The sequence below is a fragment of the Lacerta agilis genome, chromosome 17 (assembly GCF_009819535.1).
Source record: "Lacerta agilis isolate rLacAgi1 chromosome 17, rLacAgi1.pri, whole genome shotgun sequence".
NCBI classification, from domain to species: Eukaryota; Metazoa; Chordata; class Lepidosauria; order Squamata; family Lacertidae; genus Lacerta; species Lacerta agilis.
The window spans coordinates 2,680,125-2,704,778 of NC_046328.1; the positions used below are offsets into that span (position 1 = coordinate 2,680,125).

The following is a 24,654-nucleotide window of genomic DNA, read 5'->3' on the forward strand; positions in this document are numbered from 1 at the left end:
GTTTCTCTTCTTAATACTAAGGTTTCTGCTTACTTTATTGGTAGCTAATGGTGAATAAACGTATTGGTTGGTATAAATCATTCAGGTGGTAAGTGACCACCAGTTGTGAGGTAGAGTGGTGAATTCAAACAGTGTTCTTAGTCATGGATTCCTCACTGAGAAGATCAGTAATAATGGACATGTTTCCTCGAGAGCCAGTTTGGCCATCACTTCTGATCTTTCCTTGCAATGTGGAGCTGTAGGAGAAATGCTGAATGTGTTTTAAGTCCATTCTCAGTTCATATGACATGATCATGAGGCCCAATGTGCTTGGTCTTTCATCTGCATAAGTGGATGCTCAATACAGATATCACACCAAACCATGGTTTGTGCTCACCATAGTTTAGAACCCAAGCCATGGTTGGAGCTTCCAAATGTACAGGAAAACCAGGGTATTCCAGCTGCTATGATAACAGTGTGTTAATTCATGCATCCTGATCATACCAAATTAGTTAGCGCAAACCATGGTTTGTCATTTCAAACATCAAGTCAAAGCAGAGTTTGTTTATTGCAGGTATTCAGTGCTTTTTTCCTGGGGGGACGCAGCGGTATGCATACCCCTAAACATTTTGTGAATCTAAGTTTGGCCTCATTGAGGGGCAGTATTTCAATATGAGTAGGAAAATGAGAGTATCCCTAAACATTTTTTTAGGAAAAAAAGCACGGCAGGTATTTATACCTTTAGCCAGAAAGGCTCATAGAGTCACTAACAAAAGCCAGTAGTAGTCCTGGCCATCAATAAGCCTTTATATATATATATATATATATATATATATATATATATATATATATATATATATATATATATATATATTATTTGTTGAATATAAGAACAACATATAATCAAATACAAGCAGTCAAATACAGTGTTCCCCTACCCCCACCCCCCAAAAAACAGCCCCAACTACGTCCAGGTAATTACATTAGTAATATAATCAACAACAAAAATATTTCTACAGTTGAGGGTTGAACTTCCTTAACCATGGTTTACGTAGCCATGGTTTGGTGCAATGAACTTACTGTATAGAACTGCCTTTCTCAACCTTGGGTCCCCAGATGTTCTTGAACTACAACTCCCATCATCCCTGATCATTGGCCATGCTGGCTAGAATTGATGGGAGTTGTAGTCCCAAAAATATCTAGGCACCCAAGGTTGAGAAAGGCTGGGCTAGAAGATGTACCGGAAGCCTCTGCAACGTGACAGGTGAATAGGGGTTTCATAGCAATGACATTAGTGCGGGAAAGTGTTCCCAGAAAGTGGAAAATTTGAAAACAGATGGGAAAGAGCATCCAAAGGAAGCTGATGCTATTTATTTAAATAATTTTTATTATGCTCTTTAGCCAAAATGGGCTCCCAAACTGACACAAAAAGAAAATGCATTATTGAAGGAGGAGGAAATAAACAAACTTTGGTACAAGTTCAGAGTTACACTTTCTTCTGATGACCAATTGGGGTGGGAAAGTTCACGGAGAGGAGGCACCAAAAGCTTCTGGTCTTTCCACTGTTGCCAGTGCAGTTGACCCTACATCCGTTCTCTTACCTCTATTGCCAAGGCCCGATGGAATGGCTGCTGCCAGGTGACAACAGTTGGTGGAGAGGGAAGCCTCACTTCTCAGCAGAGCAAATGGCAGCCCTGCATCCCATCCCATCCCTCCTCCGCTATAACCCTATGGCCTCAATTTTCATACAGACTTGGCAAACTGCAAATGGGAATTAACTGACAAAATAAACGAATCAGTGTGCCTTTCCCCCCACCCCCCTTTTCATCTGTCGAAGCTAAGCCTAGAACGCCAGCGGCAGCCTCAGAAAGCCATTTGTGACCTTCCGTGCTGCTGTCCTTTCCTGCCAGCTTGCTGACCTTTCTCTCTTGTCTCCCACCTTGTCCCCCCAGGGTACCCCGCTGAAATATGACAGCAACACTTCGGCAAGTGCCAAAAAGCATGATGTCCGTTCCATTATTGGAAGCCCAGGGAGGACTTTTCATCCCCTGCATTCCCTGGATGTCATGCAGGACCCAAGAACTCTGGAAAGAGCTTACGGGGAGAGTTTAAAAAGTGCTTACGAGGAGAGTTTGAAAAGCAGGCCCAGCCCAGTGACAAACTCTGGCGGCTCCATCACGAGAGGAGCCCCTGTGATCGTGCCTGAGGCAGGGAAACCTCGCCACAGCCCTCTTGCCTATGAGGACCACCAGGCAGCCCACGGGACGGCTTTCAGCAGCCACTTGCACCGAGGATCCCCAGTCTCCACGAGGGAGCCAACCGCCCGGCAGCATGAAGGTCAGTGGTGCTGTTTTGCAGGCTGTGGGTGTGACAAGCGCTGGTTGTGGATTAGGGGGCTTCTTCAGGTTAGACGTTTGAGGCAGGTTGTGAGGCACCGGAACCAGGGACATGTCCAGGGATGAGCTTATGGGGCACAGGCCCCAGACATTCCTTTAAGTGCCCTGAATGTTTCTTGGTTAATATTGAATTCAAGGAGAATTGAACCAGAGGTAATTAGGTTTACTGGGTAGGATATTTGGGAAAATAAATTAACTAGTTATGGCTTAGGGGGTAACAAATATGGGTAATTGAAGGAAAATTCAATTTATATGGAGCAGGGTTGTTTGGTACATTAATTGGGGTAAATGAATGAACAAGGAACTGGTTTTGGTTGATCTGTGGTGCAGTTCAAATTAATTGAATAGCTTATCTGGGGTGATTTGGATGAAGAATTAGTTAGCATACAGCCTTCTGTGGCATTTAAGTCCAGGCATTAAAGCCCAAGTTTGCATGTATACATATTAATTAGCATATGCAAATTAGCAGTAGCTCTGGGCAGGACCCAGTATGTTACTGTCCACACCATCACGATACCTTTCAAGAAGAAAGTTGCCCCTTTGCTGCTGCTTTTTAGCACTATTTGGCCAGCGGGTGATCACTGCAGATTCCACCTGCTTTTGAGGAAGCTGTCAGTCATATTAGATCAGCCTGCTTCTACTCCAAGAGTTGCATGATCCACTTCTGCAGAAACGGGGAGACTTCATTATGTCAGCCTAATTTTTTCTTCCAAACTTGACCAATGCATTTGAAAAAGATTAGCACGGTTTATTCTCCCTACAAATACAGCCTTTATGCCTATTAGTGTGTGACACCCCCCCCTTGCCTTAAGAGAATCAACATATTTGTTAAATGAAGTATCTTGTTCATTTCTAAGAACAGAAGATTCTCTTGGCTGGCCTTTATGTAATGTACACATATGACCAGCCCTCTGCAAGCACGATTCCAGGGCAGATTGTAGCCAAGAGGTTTGGAGGCTTCCCAGTTTTAAACTTGTTTTAAATTCCGGGCCAGGGGTGTGATTTAGCAAGATTGTAGAATTTGGGGGTGACTTTAAAAGCAAATATGAACTCTTTCTCTGGAAATAATTACCGGTACTATATTTCTAAAGATGTATTGATGTGCTGCTAATGCTAGGAATGAGGAACCATTTACCCTCCTGATGTTGTTGGACTCACAACAGTCCCAACCAGCCTGGCCAGCAGTCAGGGTGGTGGGGGCTGCAGTCCAGCAACTTCAGGAGGGCCGCAGGTTCCCCATCGCTGGCTTATACAAAGCAGATTGGTGGCATGGCTATTTAAACGCCATACCTCAAAAAGCCTTCAGCATTATTTCACACCACATAAATGGCATGTGGGTACAAAACAAAGGCAGTATTCAGGTTAGGTTAATCATGTTGTTGTTGTTGTTCAGTCGTTCAGTCGTGTCCGACTCTTCGTGACCCCATGGACCAGAGCACGCCAGGCACGCCTATCCTTCACTGCCTCTCGCAGTTTGGCCAAACTCATGTTAGTAGCTTCAAGAACACTGTCCAACCATCTCATCCTCTGTCGTCCCCTTCTCCTTGTGCCCTCCATCTTTCCCAACATCAGGGTCTTTTCTAGGGAGTCTTCTCTTCTCATGAGGTGGCCAAAGTACTGGAGCCTCACCTTCAGGATCTGTCCTTCTAGTGAGCACTCAGGGCTGATTTCTTTAAGAATGGATAGGTTTGATCTTCTTGCAGTCCATGGGACTCTCAAGAGTCTCCTCCAGCACCATAATTCAAAAGCATCAATTCTTCGGCGATCAGCCTTCTTTATGGTCCAGCTCTCACTTCCGTACATTACTACTGGGAAAACCATAGCTTTAACTATACGGACCTTTGTCGGCAATGTGATGTCTTTGCTTTTTAAGATGCTGTCTAGGTTTGTCATTGCTTTTCTCCCAAGAAGCAGGCGTCTTCTAATTTCGTGACTGCTGTCACCATCTGCAGTGATCATGGAACCCAAGAAAGTAAAATCTCTCCTTGCCTCCATTTCTTCCCCTTCTATTTGCCAGGAGGTGATGGGACCAGTGGCCATGATCTTAGTTTTTTTGATGTTGAGCTTCAGACCATATTTTGTGCTCTCCTCTTTCACCCTCATTAAAAGGTTCTTTAATTCCTCCTCACTTTCTGCCATCAAGGTTGTATCATCAGCATATCTGAGGTTGTTGATATTTTTTCCAGCAATCTTAATTCCGGTTTGGGATTCATCCAGCCCAGCCTTTCACATGATGAATTCTGCATATAAGTTAAATAAGCAGGGAGACAATATACAGCCTGGTCATACTCCTTTCCCAATTTTGAACCAATCAGTTGTTCCATATCCAGTTCTAACTGTAGCTTCTTGTCCCACATAGAGATTTCTCAGGAGACAAATGAGGTGATCAGGCACTCCCATTGGTTAATCATATTCTGATGCTAAATGAGTTTGCTGGGGACAGGAGGGTACTCAGGAGGGTACTCAGAAATATTTGTGTTGCTGGAACTTCAGGTGTACTGGGTTTTCTAAAAATCATTCATGCAAGGTGGAATTTATCAGGTGTGCCCCCGCCCTATTTAAAATGCATTGGTGGTTTCCACCAACAGCATCCAACTTTTTTCAATGAGTCCAGAACAGGAAACAGCCCACCCACCATGCCTTGGGGTTGTTTTGCTTCTTGCACACTAAGGGCTTATCCACACTTTCCTTTTGCCCTGCTCTTTCCAGGCACAGGTATGAGCTTAAAAGCTCACAACTGAGCATTGTTGTTGTTTGTCCCAGAGTTTCCCCCACGAAAACCCACTCTTTAGCGCTCAGTCAGAGCAAACATCAGAACATCAGTCCAGGTTTACCACAGGTTGCCATTTGCTCCAGTTCAACTTTAAAGAACAGGCTTTCTCAGGGAACACTCCGGAGCAAAAAAAGAAAAAAGAAAAAAAAGATGTTTGGACATGGAGTTTTAAAGCACAGCTCATGCCTAGAAAGTATGGAGGAAAGGCAAGCGTGGATAAGCCCTAAGTTGTTGTGCAGGAAGTACTGTAGAATCTAGTGCTGAGACTGTGCCAGGCCGCTGGGCAATCCTACTCCAAACCAGCCACTCTGTGGTATCCTGTTCATCTTGTTCATGATGCTACTAAAACAACATTGCCGTGATGGATTACTCTTGTTGGGGAAGGGAGGGGTACAACCTTCTTGCTCCTTTTAAACTTGCTAGATCTTCTAGCTCCACACTTTCTGCCAAAAGAGCAAAAGCCAAATCCCAGCCTCACTGATCTGTGCCACTTCCCCCCTTGGCTTCTCTGTGTCTCCTTTCCCCATGGCAGATGTAAATGGTTTGCATGTCACCAGTTCAGTCCCTGGTATCTCCAGTTAAAATGAGCAGATCAGAGTCTCCCCCAAACCCTGGTGAGCTGCTGCTGATCAAAGAGTAGACAAGACTGAGCTAGGTGTGCAATTAGTTTGATCTTGTTAGAAGGCAGTTTTTCTATGGATCTGTGTTGCACTTCATCTCCACTGAAACACAACAAAACTCCTGTTAAGGAAGGACTTGCAAACCAGTCTTTCCCTTTAAGGTGATCCAGTAGGGCTGTGGGGTTGTTGCTGCTGCTGCTGCTGCTGCTGCTGCTATTATATTGCTGTTGATTTAGATACCTGTTATCAATATACTTTGAGAAAGAAGCACTAGGGCACAGCAGCTCCTTTAAATGGCACAGGCGGCTGTTCCACACATTACTTGATAGCCAACCTGGGTTTGTTACTCACTCAGGTGTTTACTTGGGAGGGAGCCACAGCCAATCCTAGTTCTCTAGTGACTGTCCTGGTACAATGCATGTCTGGCACATTAAATTACACCTGGGGGAAAGGGTGTGAATTGACCCTTTGAATTAGGGTATTGGATGAATAATATATAGCATTCTCGAAAGAGATCTGATAGCCTGGTCAAGTTCCAAGCAATGCCCTAGTGTGTGTGAACTGCATTGATGACGAGAACAGATTTGTTTCAGCTCAATGACGTTGTCTACACGGTGTGAAGCAGCTAAGGCAAAATCCATGTTGGGGCCATTAGCAAAGGGTCTGAAAATAAAACTCCAGTTATTATAATGCCTTTCTGCAAACCTGTAGTGTGACCACACTTGGAATACTGTGTACAGTTCAGGTTGCTGCAACTTGGAAATTTATTTTGTACAGCTGGAAAAGGTGCAGGCAAGGGTAACCAAAATTATAATAGTACAGGAGCAACTGAAGCAGCACTTCCTCTTCCAGCGGGAGCAGCAGTGATGCCTCATGTGGGGAAGGGGAGGAGGTACAGGGAACTGGCAGCCAAGGCTCTGGGGATTTTGGAGAGACCTCACACCCCGCTGGTGCAGAGGGAGGCATGCCACTTCCGTCCCCCCAATTGCGCAGAGGGGTGCCACGTAGGGAAAGAAGGAGGGGATTTCGTATCCCTAGACTCTTATGCTGGGGAGAAACCGGAAAGGGGCACTCCCGGATTCTGCTGATGAATGAGACAGGCATGATTTGTTAGCTCTGCACTGTAAATAGTTTATCATGAGCAATTAACTGAGGACCTTACAAGTAGAATCTTGAGTATTGATGTATTTAGACCCAAGTGCTGCCCATCTCTCTAGAGGTGCTACATATTCCAAAGCAGCCCATTTTGGACAGTTGTTTTCAGTTGTGGGTCTCCAGAATAGTGTACCTGACAGTAAATATGCTTGTTGATACAATTCTAAATCTGGGATCCCAAATCCTCCATCTTTTATCAATATTTGCATTTTTTGCATAGATATTCTTGGAACTGAACAGCCCCAAAGGCATTTTCTATGCAAAGATTAAATTTTGTGAAAGTATTTGCTCATTATGTGAATTGGAATTCCTCTTAAGATATAAACTAGTCTAGGTATTACCGTATTTTTCGCTGCATAGGGCGCAACGGACCATAGGGCACACCTCGTTTTTAGAGGAGGAAACAAGGGGGGGAATATTTTTCTGGTTTTCATCCTCTAAAAGCACTGTTTTTTTGAGGATCAACTAAAAGTTTTGCAGCTTTTTTTGCAAAGGGAAAAGCCCTGGTTTTTTTGAGGATCAGCTAAAAGTTTTGCAGCTTTTTTGCAAAGGGGGAAAAGCAAAGCTCCTTTTGCAAAGGGGGAAAAGCAAAGAGGAAAAGCCCCATTTTTATGGGGTTCAACTCATATTTCTGCAGCTTCTAAAGGAAAGGGAGCCTTTTCTACAGTTTCCAGACAGATAATCTAATCAGCCAGTCACATGTCGCTGGGGAAACAAACAACCTCCCTCTGCAGCACATTCAACAAAGGAGGGCGGGGCTGAAAGGGAGCCGGGACTCTTATCTCTCTCCCGATCTGCTGATCAGCTGCTGAGTGGGGTCCTTTCAACACACCCTTTTCTCTTTGTAAAATAAAAAGCATGATCCTCTTTTGGCCCCTGGGCAATTCAGCTCCAGGGACCACCATTCGCTCCATAAGGCGCACAGATATTTCCCCTTACTTTTTAGGAGGAAAAAAGTGTGTCATAGCCTATGGAGCGAAAAATACGGTATGTTCATTTTAAGAGCATTGACTTTCCCCCACAGAGTCAGGTTCAGTGACTCCCATCTGTCGATGTCTATTGATACCTCATGATATATTTTGTTGTTGTTTAATTATGCTCATTTAGATAAGTTGTGGTATTAATATGCCTAGATATTTAATGTTGTCTTTGCAAATATGAAATTGGCATTGTTTAAACGGTTGAACCAAAAAGTTATTTCCTATTAACATCAACTCCAATTTGGACCAGTTTATAGTATATCCAGAGATACTGCCAGAAACATCTCTATTTTGCATTAATATTGAAATAGTTCTGTGGGGTTTCGTAATAAACAGAAGAATATCATCTGTAAACATTACCAATTTGTATTCAAATGAGTTATGAATGACACCAAATATTTCCTTATGATGTCTAATAGTACATGACAGAGACTCCAAACAGATATTAAAAAGCAAGGCAAAAGTGGGCAGCATTGCCTGGTACCTCCAGATGATGCGAAAGGTGCAGAAATTATGCCATTTGTCTTCCCTCTAGATGTAGGGGAGCAATATAATATGTTTATCCATTTTATAAAGTCGAATGGAAAACCAAAATTTTTCCACATATAGTTTGTGGGCCTTATCAAAAGCTTTTTATACATCTAAAGATAGTATTGCTAAATCTTCACTGTTCCTGTTTAAATTTATCAAATCCACTACCAGCCTGATGTTATCTGCAGCTTGTCTCATCTTTATAAACCCTGTTTGGTCATTTTTAATAATAGTTGGTATTACTCTTTGCAATCTATTTGCCAATATCGCTGTTAAGATTTTCCTATCAATGTTTATCAAAGAAATTGGACGATAGTTGGCACATTGCATCAGGTCCTTGCCAGGCTTTGGAATAACAGTAATGTAAGCATGGTTGAATAATGTTGAGCTGATTCCTTCTCTAAATATCTCATCATATAACTGATATAATCTAGGTGACAGGAGATCAGTATATGTTTTATACCATTCCACTAGAAAGCCATCTAGCCCTGGTGCATTACCATTTGCCATATTTGAGATTGTTTCCCCAATCTCAACATCTGATATTGGAGACACCAGTAGTTGTTTTTGTGTGTTTTCTAGTCTTGGTAGAAAAAAAAATCCATAACCTCTTCCAGTACCTCTTCTGCTTGTCTCTTTTTAAATATAATTTCATTTTTCATTTTCATCTTTTCAACATTTTCAACTTTCATTTTCAACAAGTATTTTAGCCAAAACAACAACAACAAAGTCAAATCTTAACAGGTAAAGGGAAGTACAGTGGTGCCCCGCTAGACGAATGCCTCGCTAGACGAAGGCATTAATCTAGCGGAAGGCTGCCCCGCAAGACGAATTTGTCTATGGGGCTGCCTCGCAAGACGAATTTTATTTATTTTTTCGTCTAGCGAAAACTGCGGTTTGCATTGCCGCTTCGCTAGACAAAAAACCCGCTAGACGAAAATACTCGCAGAACGAATTATTTTCGTCTAGCGGGGCGCCACTGTACTTGTCTCAGAATGGCTTGAGATCTCGAGGGAATTTCCACAGAGGCTCTTGTAACAAACCATTTTTGCTTTGACAGGGAGCATCGCTGCTGGAAAGCCTGTATCCCAGGACAGAAAGATCACCCCAACGCCAAGAGAAATGGCCAGCTCCAAGTCGCCTCATGCTACCCTTGCAGACCACCACCCCCCCATCTCTCCATATGAGCACCTGCTCCGGGGAGTGAGTGGTGTGGACTTGTACAGGGGACACATTCCATTGGCCTTTGACCCAGCAGCTATTCCCAGAGGAATCCCCCTGGAAGCAGGTAAACATGTCTTAGGGTCAGAAAATGGCAGGAATGAAACAATCACCATGGCTGGAATATACTGAGTTATCTCGGCAGCATTACACAGCTTTGTCACTCTGCACAGATTTGACTGGGTTAGTTCTTAAGAATCTGGATGCATTGTTCAGTTTAGAACAATTTAACAGACAATGGAAAAGGAGGCCATTCTGGCAACATTTAGAGTAAAGAAGAATATCTCTGGTTTCACACACCCTGGAATAGTTGCAGCAAGAACTGGGGTGTGTGCAAGATTCAGGTAAAGAGGAGAAGAGTTTGGACATGGGTGGTAGTGGTGAACTTACAGTGAGATGCCAAAGTAGAGAGTTGAAGAAGAGATGGCTCCAAGTGCTCTTGTATTGAGATAAACTCTGCTGAAGAAAACACACAGCATGTGAAAAAGCTAATATTGTCCCTTGTCTCTGTTCTGTCCAGCAGCCGCTTATTACTTGCCAAGGCACCTCGCTCCCAGCCCTACGTACCCCCACCTCTACCCACCATACCTAATCCGCGGCTACCCAGATACGGCTGCCATGGAGAACAGGCAGACCATCATCAACGACTACATCACCTCCCAGCAGATGCACCACAATGCTGCGGCTGCCACTGCAATGGCCCAGAGGGCAGACCTGCTACGTGGCCTGTCTCCGCGAGAGCCCTCGCTAGCCCTCAATTATGCAGCAGGTCCGAAAATATGTTTGGGGTTGTGTGGCTAATTCCGGCAGGTGTTTGTGTTCGTTTGTTGCAACAAAAGCAAGAGAGATCCTTGCAGCACTTTCAGAGAACCATGTTTGTTTATAGCATAGGTTTTCATGGGCCAGACTTGGTCAGTTGCTGGACAAAGCCTGCAAAAGCATCTCCCACAATTCACTGGTTAGATTCAAGGTGTCATAGGGCTCTCTGTGTTGTTGAGACTATGAGGACTTTGTGAACATGGAGCAAGTTTCAGGCATAAGGGCCTGATTTGGCAACATTTGAAGGCATCAATCAGCTGCAACATTTTTAATGTTTCACATGATGCATGCAGATCATGAGGATCCAATGGTGCTTCTTAACTGCACCAGTAATTCTGGTGATGAAGCTTTTGCATTACCTAGAACTCTTCTGCAACACTTTCCTCAGGCCTGTTGTTTTCCCTGTTCCGCATTGCCAAGTTGCATTAAGTGTAACTGACAAGAGAGAGGTTCTTCACTGTGTTTAGTCTGCCCACTTCTTTGCCTGCCATTCTGAACAAGCTGCAGGCTGTTTGGGCGGCAGGCCTTGCCCTTCAGGTGATGTAATACCATGTGACACAGACAGAACTTGCTGCTTTCAGAAGATGGATCTCCCTAAAAAAGTTCAGGAGGCATGGGGCATACTGGAAAGCCACAAAGTGGTATCCAGTGTCCAGATTAAGGCATCCTTTCACAGCTGACACAGCACAGCTATAATGTCTTACAATGCCACAAGAGGTTACTGCTTTTTTGATACTGTACTTCTGGTACCAAGGCATAATGCTTCTCCTAACTGTCTCTCCCCCCCCCCCAATTCTCTTAGCAGGAATAATTGACCTGTCTCAAGTGCCACATTTGCCTGTGCTTGTGCCCCCCACCCCGGGCACTTCTGCTGCCTCCATTGACCGGATCACATACATCCACAGTGCCCCCCAGGCTTTCACTAGCCGACACAGCAGCTCTCCACTCTCCCCAGGTAGGCTGATTCTTGATATGTTGCTGAAATTCATTAGGTGCTTCTTTAAGAGCCTGAGTTAACACACACACACAAACACACACACACACACACACACACACGTGCACTCTCAGCCTAGAAGAACATAAGGGACATGGAGAGGAGGAAAATAAGAAACAGCAACACATGGATATGCCCAAAAAAGGAACACAAGCAAAATTAAGCGGCTAAAATTGCAGTACATTAAAATGGGTATGTTGTTTTATATCTGAGTGTCCTCAGATGTTTCAGGCTGCAGTTTTCTTTGGCTGCTGGGCAGGGGGGCTGCAGAATAGCTGCTTTAATATTCAGGTCAAAACATCTGCTTTCTGAGCATGTTTAGACTATGTGTTTAATGATTCATAGGAGGCCACACACACCTGACCAAGCAGACAGGACCTTCAGTTTCTGAACGGGAGCAAGAACGAGACCGAGAGCGGGAGAAGGAGCGCAAGAAGTCGGTCTTAGCAGCCACAACCACTGTGGAGCATGCCCCCATCTGGAGACCAGGTTGGATCACATTCCTTTAGTGACTCTTGGGGGGGGGGTAGCGGGGGAATTTGCCTGGCAGGGACTTGGTTACGTTCTTCTTGTTCAACTGTATTTCGTTTGGATTTTCCACATCTAGAGTTTTCACAGTGCTTCTTTGTGTTTTGTGGCAGGCACAGACCAAAGCAGCAGTCGGCCGTCAGCTCACTCTCACAATCACAAGCACTCCCCTGTCTCGCCCCGCACCCAGGAAAACATCCAGCAACGCCCCAGCGTGTTGCATAACACAAACATGAAGATGATCCCTTCGGAGAACCTTGCCCCCTCAGTTCTGCGGTATGTCAGAGATGCGTTAACAGCCTTTTTGGTTCCTGGCGTGCCGTGGGCAGGGTTGCTCAGCACATGTTTTTATTATATATTTTATTTTATCTATTAAATTCCTATACTGCCCTTCATCCAAGGATCACAGGTCGATTTACACATTGCTGATTGGGGCCTTGCAGGGAGGAAATTGCATTGGGTGCAGATCATGTTGCAAAGATGACATTTTAGTGTCATGGCTAAGGTAGCACGCGGGGGATGTGGCAGAGGTTTGTAGCATATATATACACACCTGAAACATTCAAAGCCCACCCTTCAGCCTAAAAGGGTCCCCAGGGGAGCATACAACAAACAATTTAAACAGCAGGAATAATAACACTCAAAGCCTGGCAAAGAAAATAAAAATAAAGCTTCCACATCACCCAAAAGCCAGCAGAGAGGAGGTTACGAAGGCCTCTCAAGGGGTGAGCAGTCCATAATCAATATTGCCACCATTTTAAAAAATGATTTGTGTGGGGAGCGGGGAAGACTTTTCTCCCTCTCCCCTCAAACTAGAACAGGGCTGGGGAGCCAATGGCCCCTCCAGGTGTTGTTGTGACTATAACTCCCCAAATCCTGGACCACTGGCCTTGCTGCCCAGAGCTGATAGGACTTGGAGGTTGACAATGTCTGGAGGGCTTCAAGGTTCAAGACCAGGACAAGTGGTCCAAGAGGAACAAAAGGAAATCCCAATGCCAGTGTTGCTCACTGAAACTAATGGGCCTGATATATTCATGTCAATTAATGTCAATGTGGTCTACTCTGAGTAGGACTAGCACTAGATACAGCCCATAGTACATAATTAGTTTTGCACCTTGCTGTCCAAAGAGGTGCTGATTGCTGGTTGGTTAGATGGCTTTCCAAAAGAGTGGATAAATACATGGAGGACATGAAGCTCTGGCAGGGTCCTAGAGCCTCCCATCTCCTTCCCGAGCTGCACAAGTGCTAACTAGGCTTGGGGAAGGAGGTGGGAGGACTCTAGGACCCTGCCAGAGCCCTCATGTCTCCTGTCCCAAAGTCTAGTTAGTGCTTGCCCAGTTGTGCAGGGGAACCAGTCGTACTGCCCTAAATCCGCCTCTGCCCCCACCCAAAAACTTCCCAAAGGTTTCTTACTTTGGCCTTCTGCTCTTCAGATCCACCTCCTCCTCTGCTACCACATCCCCAGTTCGCTCCTTGGATACTCATCGGTATCATCACTGCGCAGCTCCGTAGGTTGGGTTGGACAGCTATACCTCTATGATGGATCCTGCCCACATGCAGAAGGGGGCCTCTAGAGCCCAGGATGTCAAAGCGGAGCGGCCTCAGGCAGACAGCACCTGTTCTCCTCCAAGCTGCCTGCTGGTGGCGGCCTGGAACAGTCGCCTTCACCTGTTAAAGCCATGGAGCCCAGGCCTTTATCCTCCTCTGGGCCAGGTCCAACCCACCTGTATAGCAGAGGACAGGGGAAAAGCCACCCTCAGCACCACCCGCCCCTGGACCAGTCGCTGCACGCGTTTCGGCCAGTTGAGCAGCCCAGTAGAGGAAAGAGTAAAACCTTTTCATACAGGAGCAGGAGCTCCGAGCACTCGGTAAGACCACCATGACAGCGGCCAGCTTCATAGATGTGATTATCATGCGGTCAAATTTCTTGCGATAAGGGGAAGCGAGAGAGAAGCTCGCTAAGTAACGACGCCAATAGCGATGGTAAGAAATTGGAGGGGGAGCGGGGTGGTTCTTCCAGTTTGTGGCCTTAAAAACACACACAAATACCTTTTTCCCCTGAAGACCCTTCTCACCCATCAATTTTTTTAAATTTGATTTTTGCATTTGTGGCGACGGCCTGTTTTATTTTCATGTGGTGTCTCATATGAAGGCTCTTACTCGTGTATTTATTTCTCCTGCCATCTACATGCCTTCTTAGGTTTGGTTTTGTTTGTTGCTGCTGCTGTTATGCATATCATTCAGTTCCTGGTACATGGCTGTGATTGTGATGGGCAAAAGGAGGTGGCTGAAGGAAAACATGAATGAGAGTGTGATGGGCAACAGTACTGTATGCTGCATGGATACTTGGGATTGAGTTTGTTTTCAGGGGCTTTAATTATTCTCTGCTCCAAATTCCAAAGATTTACATTTTTGAATAAATTGCATGGTTTGCTGTGTTTGTATGATTATATATGGATCATAGCATGTATATTTTGTGTTTGGCATTGGGCAGTAGTGGGGCAGGAATGGGGAGCCTGTGTGCCTCCCAATGTTGTGGAACTACAGCTGTTACCATTGGTCATGCTGGCTGGGGCAACATCCTGGAGGGGGCCACAGGTTCCCCATCCCTGTCATAGGTTATTGCCTACATAATTCAGATGGGCACCAGGGGCTGTGACAACCGTCCTGCTCCCTGCCTCTGAAAGGTCAGAGTCTATACCAAACAGGTAGCCCCACCTAGGAGAAGGAAAACTGATCCTAAACCTCCACTGCCCTTGCTGGATCTCTGGGAGAAGAAAAGGCCAAGGAGTAACCTTACACAAATCTTGAGTGGAATCCCTAAGGATGGCGCTTTGTGTGCTTTTTCCGGCAACATCTGCAGCCAAGCTGGTGCCAAATGTATACCTCTGCTTTCCTTTGGACCACATCAGTGAGGCTTAGAGTGGGGTTTTGTCATCTGGGCAGCCCAGGTCCTCCGTGCATACTGCCCACACATGCTTGTGCCCCACGGAGGACACTTTGGGGCTGCTAACACAGCAGTTTGACCTCAACTCTGAAGGCCCACTCCGTTGTGTCTCGAGACAGACAAATGCCAACACACAATACATGCATCTAGGACTTTTTTATGGCAGTTACAATCTCCAAAGTTTCCAAGCTCTGAAGCACGTTCACATCAGACTACACCCTAGCTCTGTATATCTCTGCCAATGAAATGACATCTTCTGAAAGTTCAGAAAGTTAAGCTGGTGCATAGTACTATGGAGGTTCCTTCTGAATTGAGCCTAGAAGTGATTTGGCAAGCTTTTGAGCTGTAAGTACCACTGGGGTAATATGATCAGAACAGCTCATGCCAGACATCACTCTGGCTGCTGTGTTATGAACCAGCTGAAGCTCCCAGGCACTTCTCAATTGCAGCTCCAAGTAAAAACTTATATAATAACCCGGCTTGGATGTGGCTAGGGCATGAATGGCAGCAGCCAGGTCCAGTTTCTTTAATATGGGACACAACTTGGCACACCAACTAAGCTGATGGAAAGCCAAAGCTGTAAGTAGAAGACTTAGGGTGTAAAGCACTTGAGCTGTAAGGATGCAGATGCTTCCACAGGTGACAGAAAATTCACTTGCGTTGCAGGGGGTTGGATTGGGTGGCCCCCAGGCCAGAGGCGGAAGAAGCTGCTCCGCCACCTGGAGCGGCAAACACATCGTGCACCCGAGGGTGGGGCGTCGCTATGTAGCGTGCATGCACAGCGTAGCTACATACGGCGCATGCAACGGCGCCTCCCAAGCCGCCCAGTAAAAAGCCTCGCTCCGCGGCTTGCTCGCTCACCCGCTCGGCGCTTTGCTTCCTTCCCGCTCAGGCTGTGGGCAGAGGCGAGGGGCGGCCAGGGAGGGGGCGTCAGTGCCCAAGAGAAGCGTCCCCTCCCCTCCGCCTGAAGCCTGGGCGGGAAGGAAGCAAAGCGCCGAGCGGGTGAACGAGCAGGCCGTGGAGCGAGGCTTTTTACCGGGCGGTGGGGCAACGGCGCCCCCCCTCCCAAGTCTACAGCGAGTCTGGAGAAAGGGGGAGAGCTTTGCCAGCGGCCCAGACGGGCCGTCATGGCCGTCGCTCGCTGTTGGCTTGAGAGTCGCGGGGGTCGCGCCGAGTGTCACCCTGCCCCAGGATCCCTGCTTCCAACTAGATTCTGTGAGATTTGATTATTTATCTCTTTTTGAGTTGCATTTTGCTTTGAGAGCAGCCACATGTTATACCTACAGCTTCTCTACTTAGTTTTGCTTCCTGGTGTGTCAGCCCCTGGCTTTCTTTCTGTTCAGGAAAGAAGAACGAAGAAGCAGGCGCATTTGCCCCCTGTGCCCCTTTCCTCTCCTTCCACCAAGTTTAGAACACAGAGACAAATTGCTTTTGAACCACCAGGAGCCGAGCAGGCATGGAAACCAGTTGTAGGTTTTTATGGCTGTCAGGAAAGTCTTTTAAGGGTTTCTTTTGTCCATCCCTCTGTTAAATACAGCACAAATCCTTTGCAACTGCTGCATTAGTGCTTCGAAGGAAAGAGTGTTGTTGCCATTTTAAAAGACCCTTTGCTCTCTTTCATGCCCTCCAGGTTTCCATGGAAGCTACAGCCCTGATGGCATAGAAGCAATAAGTCCCGTGAGCTCGCCCAGCACGCTCCATGAGAAAGGGGCAAAGCCATCCCAGGATGCTGAGAAAGGGCGCGGGGCAGAGCATGACCCGCGGCTGAAGCAGCCAGGTGAGGGGACTTCCTGGAAAGGAAGGGCCACTGTACACCTAGTGAACATTGGTTGCATCACCTCTTTGCCCCCAAAGCACCACCAATAGCAGGAACAGCCCAACCTGACACTCTCCAGGTGCTCTGGACTACAACTCTCAGCACTCCTGACCAGCGGACACATTGGCTGATGAGATTTGCAGTCCACACCATTTGAAGGGCACCATGTTGACTATCTCTGCTAGTCAGCACATAGCATTGATTTTACTACGGCTTGCAATCTTCAAATCAAATTGTCACCTCTACAATGTTTGACGTATCATCACTGGCTCTTAGCGTCAGTTTTTGCTTGTCTGCCTTTGCTTGCTTTATACGTAAGGGATTATTTTTCTTGACTTAAAGGAAAGGGGAGAGCACTGGAAATGGATGGCCTATATGAATTTTAAAAGGAGCAGCAAGCATCTGACCAAGATGAATTTCAGGTGTCTTAACTCCTCCTGGGCTGCTCTGCCCATTTTTCTCTTTCCTCATAGGTTCTCTTAAGCCTTCTGCGGCAGAAATCTCACAGATACAGCAGCTCCACCAGCTCCCTGAAGACCGGCAGTCTCCGAGCCAGCCATTCCAAGGGTCGCAGAGCACCAAAGGCCACCAGCGGGTCGTCACGTTGGCTCAGCATATCAATGTAATTAGCATTAGTCACTTAGCTTCCCGAGGGATGCTGCACAGGCTTGGATGGGGAGGGCTAAAGCCGTGCTTGTTTGGAAAGAGTCCATAGCACACAAAGCCTTGCAATCCCAGGCTAGGTTTAAGCAGAGCTCCCGAAAACACAGTAATTTTCTATTAGAAGGAATTATCCATGCAGCCCCTTCCAAGACTCATCCATGGAGCAGACTTTGTCTCTGCTTTTAAGCTCAGAATAAATGACTTGGAGGTTGCGGCATGGCTGACTCTGTCCAGATAAAACATTTTCATTCAAAGTTTAAACTGCCCTGCAGTTGTAAAGCATTATGTAGCACCAGCTAACAACATAAAATAGCCGACTCGACTGCCAAAAATGTGGATTTATTTACTTATTGTTTCATAAAATTTATACACCACTTGATTGTGAAAAACCTCAAAGCAGTTTACAAAATGATAAAACAGTAAAATCGAGAAAAAATTACAACCCTGCTTTAAAACATGCAAAAGTTATAATACTAAAACAGATTAAAGTTACCTCAACTTTCTAAGCACATGGGTAGACTTGGCTAAACAATGAAGTTTAGAATCATAGAGTTGGAAGGGACTTCAGGGTCATCTAGTCCAGCCCCCTGCAGTGCAGGACTCTCAGCTAAAGCATCCATGACAGATGGCCATCCAACCTCTGCTTAAAAATCTCCAAGGAAGGCGATCGTACCACTGTCAAACAGCTCTTACTGGCAGAAAGTTTCCCCTGCTGTTTCGCAGGCTCCGAAACGAAGGTGCCTGCTTGGTGTCATTTTAGGCAGTGAGCTCCAAAGTGTGGGTGCTGCCAATGTCTTTGCTTGTGAATGGAAAATTTCCTCCTGTGTGTTTTGGTGAGCCCTGGAGCTCCTTGGAAGTTGCTCAGGGGTTCCTCGGTGAGCAGATCTGGAATGGCAGGCAAGTTTCCCTGACAGCCAGCCTTGCCCACCATTGCAGCTAATATTATTATTATTATTATTATTATTATTATTATTATTATTATTATTATTATGCAAGCTGGGAGCTAGCTCTGTTCTGCTGTGCCCTCTCAGTCCACACAGGGCAGTGCCGAGGCCCAAGTGGGCATAAGAGCATTCAACCTTAGAACCAGGGGTAGGAATCTCTCTCAGCCCGACGTCCTCATTCCCTTCTAGGCAGCCTCCCATGTGTGGCCTGGGTGGGTGTGATCTGGGGAAATTCCCGAGGGCCAGATAGAGGGTTGCAGGGCCTCATTTGGCCCCTAGGCCTCAAGTTGATAAACCCTACCCTGGAGCACACCTCAAAGTCCAGACATTGTTCCACAGTAGGCACACAGGCTTCATTGAGGAAAGTTTGGAAAGGACTGCCAGAGAGTGAGCCATTCTTCCCCAAATAAGAGATCTGGTTTTCCCTGCTACATTTTTGATGAGGAATCTCTTCTGGCTCTGCAACCATGCAGGGGCCAGACTCTTGTGGTTGGTCTTTCTTTGTTCTGTGGCAGCCCTTTGAGTTCCCGCCCCCAGAAAAGAGAGGGGAAAGTGCATAGATCCCCTTCCAGCATCTGCATGGGCCAGATTGCAGCACACCACCACACAACTGGTGCTCACACACAGCCAGTGTCTTGGAGCGGGAGCACTCACATGCCACCTGCATCCTAAGCCTCTCTCACAGCAGGCTGCTTGGACCGCACAAGGAATGATCTGAAGACAAAAGCAGAGCTGTGTTCTCTTCTTGCAGGAGGTTATCACCCAAGACTATACGCGCCATCATCCCCAGCAGCTTAACTCCCACATCCAGGCCCCTATGTACCCGTTCCCAGGGTCTGTGCTGGATCTTCGGCGAACTCCTAGTGAGGCTTACATTCAGCAGCAGCAGCAGCAGCAAATGGAGCACATCCCTGCTTCAAGAATCTCCTCCGAAAGTGAAGAAAGCAAGAGGTGAGCCCCCTTCGTCCCTGTCTCTTTGCCATTAATTGCTTGTTGCTTGGATTTCTGTCTCGCCCCATTCTGATACCTCTGGTGTGTTCCGGCCAAAGTTACGGACTTGAAAGGCCCTTTGCTGGGGCGAGAGGGGAAGGCACGGGGTTCCACTGAAGCAAATGGGATTTAAGATCAGGGAGATTGTGTCCTAAGCTCGGGCAGATACAGAATCCAAACCCAAAGGAGCACAGGTATCATCAGTGAAACTTGGGGGCCTTGGGAGAGGCAATATCCATGAGCTGCAAGCATCCCCTCACCTCCTCCTCCCCCAGGAGCAAAGGAAGCCAGATGCAATTCCTGTCTGCTGGATTCTAGCTCTGCAAATCGCAATCCAGCAAGGCCCGCCCCCTCCCAATCTGTGAATGATAGAGAAGGGATCCTTTGAGCTGAGCCCCAGAACCACCCTGCTTGCCTTCCATACACTCCCCAAGTCAAGTTTCATAGGAGCACAGGAAGCTGCTAATGCTAAGTCTGTGCAGCCTGCCTTGACTGGCAGTGGCTCTCCGAGATTTCAGGCAGAGTCCTCTCACAGCCCTACCTGGAGGTTTCGGGGACTGGACCGGGGACGCCTGCGTGCAAAGCTGCAGCCCTTCCTCTTGGACCGAATCTCAACAGTAAGGGAGTTCCACAGATGTGGAGCAACAACTGAGAATGCCATCTGCACGCCTTCCTCTTACAAACTCCGTGCACAGACGTCATGGACTGGAGGATGCCCTCTGAGTGTTGCTCCAGTGAGCGGCACCAGCCAGCGATGAGGGAGCAATTGCAGGACTTGGAGCTACAGTTTATATTCTGATGCAATAGAAGCTCCTGTCTGTTTTGGACTAGCAGTAATTGGAACTGGCATTATTCTTTCTTTCCCCTTCCTCCCCAGAAATCATTTTGCAGCTTTGATTAAGAGCACCAATCACCACAGTCACACTCACACTGTATAGTAGTGTCCAGTTTCAATGTAAGGAAATCACAATAGGATATGGAGAGGAAAGCCCAGACTATTTAAAGCCTTGCAGGTGTGGGGTGGTGTTGTTTTGCCTCAGCCTTCCCCATAGCGATCGTCCATTTCTTCCAGTGCAATTCTGTCACTTTTCTGGCCACTCTAAAAATTGGAGTTTTCTGCCCCACCCCTTTACCTACCCCAGCTCTTCTGTGTCAGAAGGAAAAGAGAACAGTGTGGTTCACAGAGTCATGCTGCTTGCTTCCTCAGGTCTCCTGAACAGATCAGAACACCTGCTCCGAACAACTGCATAGAGCCCGTCTCTCCACCAGATGGGGTGGGAGAAGCCGATCACATGCGAAATGCCGCATATCCCATCCTGTATCGAGAAGGGGAACAGCTGGAGCAGAGGTAACGGAGGCAGCAGGAAAGTGCAGCAGCTGGGCTGTCCAGTGGGAGTTTTCTGAGGATGATCCCGCCTCCCCACTCCACCCATTTTGTATTCTCTGCTGGGCAGCCAGTGATTTTTGTCATTCTCTTCCAAACAACACTAGCTCTGTGGTTGGGCAGTCAGGCTTTTCAATTGTGCATTGAATGCTGGACATCCCAGTTTGGTTAAAATCATCTTCTAAAGCTGCCTTACTCTTTCAGAAACCAATCATTCAATGCATCCAGCATTTATTAGGGGAAACAGATGGGATCTCTTTAGATCAGTGGCATGCTTAGGCATGGTTGTGGGAAGCATAGGAAACTACCTTACATGGAGTAAGACCACCGGGTCCATCTAGCTCAGTATTGTCTATACTGACTGGCAGCAGCTGCCAAGGGTTTCAGACCAGGAGTCTTTCCCAGCCCTACCAGGAGATGCTGGGGATTGAACTGGGGGCCTTCTCATGCAAACCAGGTGCTCTTCCACTGAGCTATGTCCCTGCTAACGTGGCAGCCTGTGGGCTCACCTAAACCACCTGTGTGCATTGTGCACAGTGTATAAGTGAGCTAGGTAGGTGTGTACGTGTGTTACTGTTAGGGCTCATCCACACCTCCGCTTGTCCCATGCCTAGAAAGCATGGGGGCAGCAGTTTTCCCTTTGCCCCACTCATTAAAAACACATTCTTAAGCTTAAAATTGGAGCAAACTCGAATTGCCATTTTCCATAGGAGGAAAGCAGCAGGCAGGAGAAAGTGTGGACCAGCCGTTTCAGGGTATTTATTACCCTTCCAGGATCAATCAAACTCCTTTATAGGCGTAGTAAGAGTATGTCAGCACAGGTGACAAAACATAGTTGGAGGTACTTTAGGATAAAACTGTTCAGACGTTGTGAGATACAAAAGTGGCTCCTAGGACCTATGGTGATGTCATTTCATGATGTCACTCAAAAATCTTGCCACATTCTCCACAACATCATTCCTACAATTATTCAACAGATAGGCCACCCCCTTCCAAAAACATGTATTACTTTTAGTGTGAGACTGCTAGTGGATTAGGAGGTTGGGCCACTTGTTATTTTAGAGAGAAATCCTGGGATACATTTTGTGGTCAGGGCTCTGTAGGCCGAACATGATGGTATCAGGATTCCAACAACATCAGTTTGATGGGCTTTCAATTGTGCAGGATGGGCTCCAAATCTCCAGGAAACAACGTGCAACCACCAGCCTTCTTCAGCAAACTGACAGAGAGCAATTCTGCTATGGTGAAGTCCAAGAAGCAAGAGATAATCAAGAAACTGAGCACGAACAGCAGGAGTGAGGCAGAGTACAGTAAGGACTTCTCTGGGCTGGGATTTTATTCCTGTTATCTGGGGGGGGGGGGGCAGGAGTAATGGAGTGATGGTTACAGTTGGGGCTGCAGTGTTGAGACAGTTAATCAGATTTAATCAGCTAAAATATTCTGATTGACCAAAAGAGTTTCCCTGATGAATTGGTCAGCTTATTTTAATTATTTTTATGCATGTACGTGTAAAAGCTGAAGATTGCAAGTGTCATTTTTAGAAGGGATATTTGAGTGTGAGAGTGAACAGGGAATGTCATGGCACATGCATCAAAATATTAAAAAGTAATTATTTCATTACATAATGCAGGTTTATTCAAATATAATCAAATAAATCAATTGACAAACAACAACCACAACATCTCTTGCCCACCCTTCACTGCAAGGTCCCAAAGTAGATTGCAACAATATAAAAATAAAATCAGGTAAAACAGTTAACAGGTCGGAAGAAAAGGGTGGCCTTAATATAGGTAAAGGTAAAGGACCCCTGGATGGTTAAATCCAGTCAAAGGCAACTGAAGTGCGGCACTCACCTCGCTTTCAGGCCGAGGGAGCACTGGCATGCTTTCAAACTGCTAAGTTGGCAGAAGCTGGGGCAAAGCCACGGGAGCTCACCCCATCGCACAGATTCAAACCGCCAACCTTTTGATCAGCAAGCCCAAGAGGTTCGGTGGTTTAGACCACAGCACCACCTGCTCCCTTATGAACTCAGGGCTCATCCATACTGTTGTTTAATGTGGATAGTAAGCTTCTTATACACCCATTAACTCCCTGTTGTTAATATAACTCACCCTCCCAATCACTGCCTTCCCATACTTTCCCTTCCCCCAGTCCAGATTTTCCTATGCCCTCTTTGTTTCGGAGAATCCCTGGCATGAGAAAATCCAAACTGAGGGAGAGGAAAGTGTGAGAAGGCAGTGATCATGGGAAGCTTAGTATCCACATTAAGTGGCAGTATAGAGGAGCCCTGGTTTCATTTGCTAAGAATGTCATAAACTGATGAGTGCTGTCAGTCCTGCCTGAATCTGGCCCCATCCGCACGATACATTTAAAGCACCTTAGATAGTTACGACTTCCCTCAAAGCATCCTGGGAACTCTAGTTTGTTAAGGGTGCTGAGAGTTAGTTGTTAGGCAACCCCTATTGCCCTCACAGGACTCCACAGGGATTGATTCACTCTGGAAATTGCAACTCTGTGAGGGGGACAGGAGTTTCCTAACATCTCTCTGCACCCTGGGCAAACTACAGTTCTAGGGATTCATTGGGCAGAGTCTTGACTGTTTGAAGTCATGTGATCCTGCTTCCAATGTACAGTGCAGATGGGGCCTCTGACTTAGCCAGGTGGCTGCTTTCGAACCTCTAAAGAGCTCAACCCTACCTGGAGTCCCCGTGACAGTGGACAATTTATATTTGAAATGCTTCCCATCTGCTCATTAACTACAAATTGATCGGTATTTTAATGTATCCTAAAATGCTAAGCAGTCACTTTCAATTTTATCCGAGCCACTCTTAGAACAATTGTGTTGGACAAGAGAGTTAAGAGATGTTCCTCTTTATATCGCCAGCATCCCAACTGCATCATCATGGCTTCTTCAAGGAGTGGCAGCCGAGTCCTGCAGCCTCTCACTTGCATTTTCCCCCATAGAGGTGGGAAATGAAGAAAAATGGCTAGTGCCTTGTATTAGGCAAGGGGTTCTGTACTTTCAAGGACAACAAACCCAATTCCATCTTTGCTCTCCAAGATAAAAAGTATTGGGCTTTTATGCAACTCCTCCTGTTGGAATGATTGGGAGTTTACAGGAGTTTGAGTCTATAATTAGCCTACCTGGGAATGTGACTTGTGCTTGAGGTTCTCTCTTTCCCCCCCCCTCCAGATGTCGGGCAACCTGGAACAGAGATCTTCAACATGCCGGCCATTACTGGAACAGGTACAGCTGTGCTTCCTCTCCATCCTGCGTCTGACTCTCCCATTCCACACAGGACTCTGCAGATCACAAATGCCTTCAGATAATTTAAGCATTACAAATGTGGCCGTGCAGTCTCATTGGGCAAAGTGTCAGACTCCTGATAACTCAGCCATGTTCCTGAACAGCTGTACAAGGCAGCAGAAGACAGTCATGTGGAAGTAGTGGTGGAAGGAGCGTCATTTGCCATTTTGTATGAGACCGGTTATCAAAGAACTCCCTTTAAGGCACCTATGGGGAAATGGGGAAGTCAACCCAGGAAGACAGGGTGGGGAGCAAATCATAGGCTGGATTTAATTTAATGTTTTATGTTTCTACAAAGAACACTCTTTCTCTTCCATATCATTCAGTCTCTCTTAAAAGTTTTATTTATTTTGGTTCCTGTTGCCCTGGGAATGATTAGCAAGCCACTGACCCACAATGCCTCCTCTGGTCTTTGTGCATTGCCGCACCTTAACTGCATGGCTTCTAATGACTCACAATCGCAATACCAACACACACACACACGCACACATGTGTTTATTCAGCCTGTCTCCCATACAGAAGTGCTTTTGTCATCACAGCCTCCACCATCAGAAAGTGGAATCAAGCTGGAAGGATGCAGATTGGGTGGGAAGGTTGGATTTTGGGA

The 24,654-nt window shown here is 46.4% G+C and overlaps 1 protein-coding gene across 1 annotated transcript in view; it reads left to right on the top strand.

Moving 5' to 3' along the window:
* NCOR2 (nuclear receptor corepressor 2) overlaps nucleotides 1–24,654 on the top strand; it is a 355,588-nt gene that overhangs the window by 324,196 nt on the left and 6,738 nt on the right. Inside the window, 18 exon segments of the mRNA XM_033174224.1 lie at nucleotides 1,932–2,316; nucleotides 9,495–9,722; nucleotides 10,176–10,424; nucleotides 11,277–11,429; nucleotides 11,814–11,957; nucleotides 12,110–12,272; nucleotides 13,430–13,470; nucleotides 13,473–13,510; nucleotides 13,512–13,608; nucleotides 13,611–13,835; nucleotides 13,838–13,914; nucleotides 13,916–13,979; nucleotides 16,574–16,720; nucleotides 17,233–17,381; nucleotides 19,118–19,317; nucleotides 20,564–20,704; nucleotides 21,905–22,050; nucleotides 23,934–23,987. Of these exon segments, the coding sequence (XP_033030115.1) occupies nucleotides 1,932–2,316; nucleotides 9,495–9,722; nucleotides 10,176–10,424; nucleotides 11,277–11,429; nucleotides 11,814–11,957; nucleotides 12,110–12,272; nucleotides 13,430–13,470; nucleotides 13,473–13,510; nucleotides 13,512–13,608; nucleotides 13,611–13,835; nucleotides 13,838–13,914; nucleotides 13,916–13,979; nucleotides 16,574–16,720; nucleotides 17,233–17,381; nucleotides 19,118–19,317; nucleotides 20,564–20,704; nucleotides 21,905–22,050; nucleotides 23,934–23,987 (2,701 nt within the window).